This window comes from Oryzias melastigma, linkage group LG22 (assembly GCF_002922805.2).
Source record: "Oryzias melastigma strain HK-1 linkage group LG22, ASM292280v2, whole genome shotgun sequence".
Classification (NCBI taxonomy): Eukaryota; Metazoa; Chordata; class Actinopteri; order Beloniformes; family Adrianichthyidae; genus Oryzias; species Oryzias melastigma.
The window spans coordinates 10,250,097-10,255,823 of NC_050533.1; the positions used below are offsets into that span (position 1 = coordinate 10,250,097).

General features: G+C 38.4%; 1 protein-coding gene across 2 annotated transcripts in view; it reads left to right on the forward strand.

Moving 5' to 3' along the window:
- asap3 (ArfGAP with SH3 domain, ankyrin repeat and PH domain 3) overlaps nt 1–5,727 on the forward strand; it is a 27,077-nt gene that overhangs the window by 2,948 nt on the left and 18,402 nt on the right. For both annotated transcript variants that reach the window (XM_024273215.2, XM_024273207.2), the window contains exons 2-3: nt 1,750–1,822; nt 4,381–4,526. In XM_024273215.2, coding sequence (XP_024128983.1) covers nt 1,750–1,822; nt 4,381–4,526 — 219 coding nt within the window. The remainder of the gene's footprint in view (nt 1–1,749; nt 1,823–4,380; nt 4,527–5,727) is intronic.

The window sequence follows — 5,727 nt, forward strand, 5'->3', positions numbered from 1 at the left end:
AAAGTGAACCAGAGTTTGTTTCCATTCTGAATACACCAAAGCGGACCCTAGTCCGGAACCAGAAACCACCCTCAGATCCATTGTTCGAGGTGGTCTCGGTTCATTTCCAATCGGACTGAGTTTCGATTCGCTCTGAGATTCCTCAGCCTGAATACGATCCACTCCGAGACTGAAATAACTGAACCAAAATGACCACCGTAGCCGGTCATTAGCAGATAAACGTGGAGCAGCGGCTCAACAGCAAATCATTGAAATGTGGTTGGGTGAATGCAAGCTCATAAAAACAACTTTTAGCAAGATAGACATTGCTTCTCACACTGTTGTCTGACAATCTATATGCAACACACTTATTTGCACACCTCTTAGCCATAGCATCTTCAGTAACCACCTTGCAGCATACTTCCACCGTATCAAAGTAGCAGTAAAAAATATTTAACCTGGCCTTCATACAGGCGCTCAAAATTGGTAATTGAATTAAAAAGTTTGATTAAGGGAACTATCTTGACAAGTAATTTCTATTTTTGTTTTGACCCTAACCCGTATCCGGTGGCCAATGACTGAAGAGATCTTTAGTGATTACAAGGTTTGGTCCGGAAAAGAAATCTCCAGTAGATCCCAATCTGAATACAAACCAAACGCAAAGTTTAGGACTCGATCCGGATCAAATTAAGCGCACTTGGTCCGGAACAAATAATTTTTTCCAGTCTGAATACACCCTAAAAGTCAGCTATGAATTGTGTTGTTTTTTCAAACCATCTACAAATTTATATTTTGATCAAAATGAAACTTGCAACCCTTCCATATTATTTTACCCATCATCCCTAGCTTCACTTTGACATAGATGTGTCTGTACAACAGGTACTCACAAGTCCACAAATGGTCTTTGCTATTTCACTTGTGTTTATGAAGACTTTTGTTGTCCATTTATCTGCAACTTCTAGTTTACAAGTATCCTCAAGATAAGCAAACTAGATTGACCGAATCACTTTCTCATTTGTCACTACACCAAGCATTCACATGACTGTTTGATTCACAATCAGGCAGATGACTAGACTGCAAAGCTCTGGGTGTGGAACCAACAACGTATTGCAAAAAACATAGTCTCTGTTGAGTCTAAATGACTGGATGGTTTAAGCTATTTCTGGCCTCCCGTAGGTGGAGTGCTGCAAGTGTAGCACACTGATGCAACAACTGAGGACAATAACCCCTAAACTCTGCAGTTTTCAACAAGTTTTCTTCTTCTTATGTAATCGAGTAAACTGTTCTCTGCTATTAGTTTTGCACTGGTAATCATTTTTTCTGGGGGCATAGATCCAGCGTGGTTTCAGAGTGTGCAAGCGTGTTTTTGATACCTTGATTAACCCGAAGAGGCACAAAAGCGCTGACATCATTCATGAATAGACATGATGGTGCTTGATAGATACTTGTTTGTTTGGCTAAAAAGCAAAGCTGATGAGACAGTTTCTCATGGGATAGGTAAGGAAGCAAAAATATTAATATAAAAGTCACTAATAACCTTTTTTAGCATGATTTTCAGGACCAGTATTTCTCCAAGTTTTATGTTTTTCATCTGTTCATTTCATGGTTAGTTGTTACTTTCTTGGTTATTCCAATAAATTACTGTTCAAAGGCTATTTACACCAGCTACAGTAAACGGAACATTTGGCCAGAATTAATCCTAATTGTCCTCAAGGATGGTAAAGTATTAGAACTGGACTTTGATTTTAATGTGTTTCTGTTCATTTCTAGTGTCTGGAGATGGAAAACACAACTTTTCAGAAGATGAAGAAGTTAATTAAAGCTATACACACGTCTGGACTCAGTAAGTGTCAATTCATTTTTTTGTTCCACAAAGTACAAGATAACTTATTTACCTTAGCAGCTGTTTTGTAAAGATACGACTTTATGGTAAAACAGTTTGAAAATTATTGGAAATACTGCATTTTAGGGTTGCGTATCTTTTCCTCTCACGATTCACATCTCTATACGTGGTTTTTGCATCGCCAGATTTAAAAGATATTCAGGAAAATATGCTTTTAGTGTTTGTGCTCCCAAGAATGGAAAAACCTTCATACTTCTGTGCATTCTTTTACATCTTTGACATTTAGGCGAGCACTTCAAGAAATTTACAATCTGTTTTTGTTTCCAGACAGATTGATCTAGATCTAGATTTTTCTTTATCGTTTTCTTGGTTAACTTGTATCATAGTTTGTATTTTCTTTGTCTGCTTTTTTCTTTATTTGTCTGTTCATAACTCTACTTTGTCATCTCTTTAGTAATAAATATAAATTAAGGAACCCTTTGAAAATAAGCTGTGGCATCTCAAGAGACTAATCCTTCCATTGCTTATTAAATGTTTAAATAAATACATTTTGCAAGAAACTACAAAAGCTGAAAACGGCCTGACCTACTTTTTTTGAAAATATTTTTCCTCATGATAATGAGATCCACTATCTCGTTATCACGAGAAAACAAATTTTGTTCTCTTGTGATAACGAGATAGTGGATCTCATTATCACAAGAGAACAAAATTTGTTTTCTCGTGCTAATGAGATGATGAAGAATATACTGTAGCGTCCCTCTTTTCCTGCACGGAGATGCTGAGACAGCTTCAAACATATAAATCTGGTATTTTGGGTCTTTTTTTATTTTTGTGGTTTAAAATGAAGATGTAATATAAATTTATTCAAGTATTATTTGCAGTGCTGTGGGGAAAAATGTGTTTAGTGCTCACAATATGCATTCTGCGCTGTGGTTCACCTTCAACCAATTGTAATTGACCCAACTTGGTAGCAGCAAGCTTGTGATTGGACGTCTTTTTGTTTACATCACATGTATGTAAAAAAACAAAGATAGTAAATAGCAAAACAGAGAGACAAACCGACAGTTTGCCTGAAACTGAAAGTAATTATTTACCTTCTGATCAATTTTTTAACCTTTTAATCAACATAATCTTGTTTGTATCGATGACTTTCTACCACTGTCACTCCCAGTGCTTGGTCAATTTGTCATATCTGTATCTTTTATATCCTATATTTGTAGATTTTTTTTCTTCTGCCATGCTGGTCTGTAGAATCTCCCTCTCAGTAGCTTGTTTTTAGTTAAAGGTCAGCCTGTATTATGGGTGAATAAGCAGTTCGGTGCATGGGGGTGCCTCCCCCCCATGACTCTATACAAGCCTTGTATAGGTGACATCATTGAAGCTGAGTAGGCAGTAGTGATAACGAGAGAGCCCGGCTGCGTGGAATGGTCATGTTTATATGAAACAGAGTGTGGTTTCGTAAGGACGTTTGCGGTTTGGACAACAAAAAGCTCCTTTAAGTGACCATAGAGTCCTATTGACCACATGCTAGAGTGGTTTCAATGAATAGGTCAAAAACGCAAAGGAGAGATGTAGACATGCATGAAATGTTGCTTCCATTAGCTTGTTTTGTAAGTAACAATGAGTCAGTTCAGCAGCTGTGCCGAATCGAGCAACCAGATCTGCCATGTAGAGAAGCTCTCCATCACCGCCGTCCCTCTGCTGTTCCTGCTTTCATCCTCTAAGTAGAATCATATGCAGCAGTTCCAGTAATGTGTTGATGGGAGGCCCTTTCCCCACTCTTTCATTATATTGCTGGAATCCTTAAACGGACCTTTAAAGATCTTAATTGTTGTTTGACTGTCTGAGTCACTGCAAAAATAGACCCAGCTGGATACACCCACCCCCTCCTCGCCGGTCATGTGACCTAAAAAGCTCATCAGTAGCCGTCGTGGGGTCAGACTTTTGCTTCTTTCGTTTTCTACTTCCATGAGATCGTAGATATCTTTTCTTGAAATGTTCCGATAACACAGCTGAATTATTTCACTTCTCCAGCCAACCCTGGGTGTTGTTCTTCACGTTTGCCAGAGTGCTTACATTCTTCTCATAATTTTAGAATCGGATGAATCACTAAATGATCCGTGATGTTTTTTTTTGACCGGTTGAGACACGTTTTCCAGCTTCTAGCATCCAAATTCAGTATCACATTTGACTTGAGCTATAAACAGCAACAGAGGCTCTTTCTACCAGCAGCTTTCTGCCCTTTTTTTCTATAAATGTCTTATGGAAATGTTGAAATGCTCTTCTCTCTGTTTATATTTAGACATGATTCAATTGCAGCAGCCAAAATAGCTCGTATTTATTTGTTTTTTAGCCTGTTTTAGCATAAAAAACACATTGAAGGGTAATATCTTGAATTAAAAAGAACCTTTTAAGCCACATGTGTCAAAGTCAAGGCCCGGGTGCCGTATTCTGCCCCCGGGCCTTGACTTTGACACAAAAAGAAGTAGGTAGGCCTGTCTGCTCTTTACATCATTCCTGTTATTTTGATTAACTGACTCTGATTGTGTCTTTTTCAGCCTATGTGGAGAACAAAGAACAGTATATTGAGGTTCTGGAGAATCTGGGTAATGGCCACGTGAATCAGGACAACAATGAGATCTTCCCAGGGTTCCTCAACTTGGCTGTGTTTACCAGGGAGGTCACAGCACTCTTCAAAAACCTGGTAAGAAAGCATAGAGAAGAGACAAGAGTCCTAAAGTTCTCTGTTTTTCATAAACTACTCAAAGCGTTTCGCTGTAGAGGTTCCCAGCACCTGTATACACAACAACTTGTGACTGGGTCAATCCAGAGCCCTCCCACTGATAGTCTCTATGGTGATAATAATTCATCCCAGACCTCCACGTTGGAGCAGTCTGCACACAGTTACCGTACATCACACGCCCTCTCTCCTCCCCCTGCAGGAGAGATGGGGCCCCCACAGATGAGAAAAATATGCCCCCAAACACACACACACAAGAGGATTTAAGGAACAAACTGCAAATGTCCAAAAAGTCACACACTTGTGGGAAAAAAAAAATCTTTTTTTTCTTTTTTGTGTTAGTATTCAACCATTAAAAACAGGCTCAGCTAAAGAGAAATTAACCTTCTTCTTTATTGATTTTAAGAAAACAAAGCAGCAGTTCATAATGGTTTTCTGTGTGACATTATTGTTTCCACAGGTTTAGAAAGGCGGATCTGTTTCCTGGTTTACAAAGCAAAGTTATTTTGACAGGTGGCCTCGCATTCACCTCAGAAAAACTCTGGTTAAAAGGATTTCCTGGTTGACTCAAAGACAGTGAAGAGTCTGAATGCTGTCTTTTTTTTACCTGAACTTAAGAGGATCTATCCACTGCACCAAATACACTTCAACAAGCTCAGAATTTTCATGTATGAATGCTTTTAACTCCAAAATTCTAAAATAAAATATGTATATATATTTCTTTAAATTATTCTGATTTTACAACGATAACACAAACACATCAATGACTTTGAAAGTAGGTAGAAAAAAAACAACAAATATTCTATTAAAAAGTAAAACAAGCTGCCTGCTCTGCTCCATTCTGATCCATCCTTGTGCAGACAAATAGATCCATTTACGTTTTCATTTTTATCATCTGAGCTGGTATCTGGCTCATAATTGCTCGCCATTTTGTTGCCTGGTAATGTTAGATTTGGAGTGTGAGGGGCTGTAAGCTAGCAGGAGGGAGTTTAAAAAGAGAACTTTCAGTTATGGGTGATGGGAAGGGGGGCAGGTTTCTCTGCACCAACTAGGGGTGTAACGGATGACAAAAGTTGCGGTTCGGATTGTGTCACATTTACATGTCTGGTGACCAAATCTACAAAAACTGAGAGAAAAGAATGCTTAATACGGAATTTTTACCTTC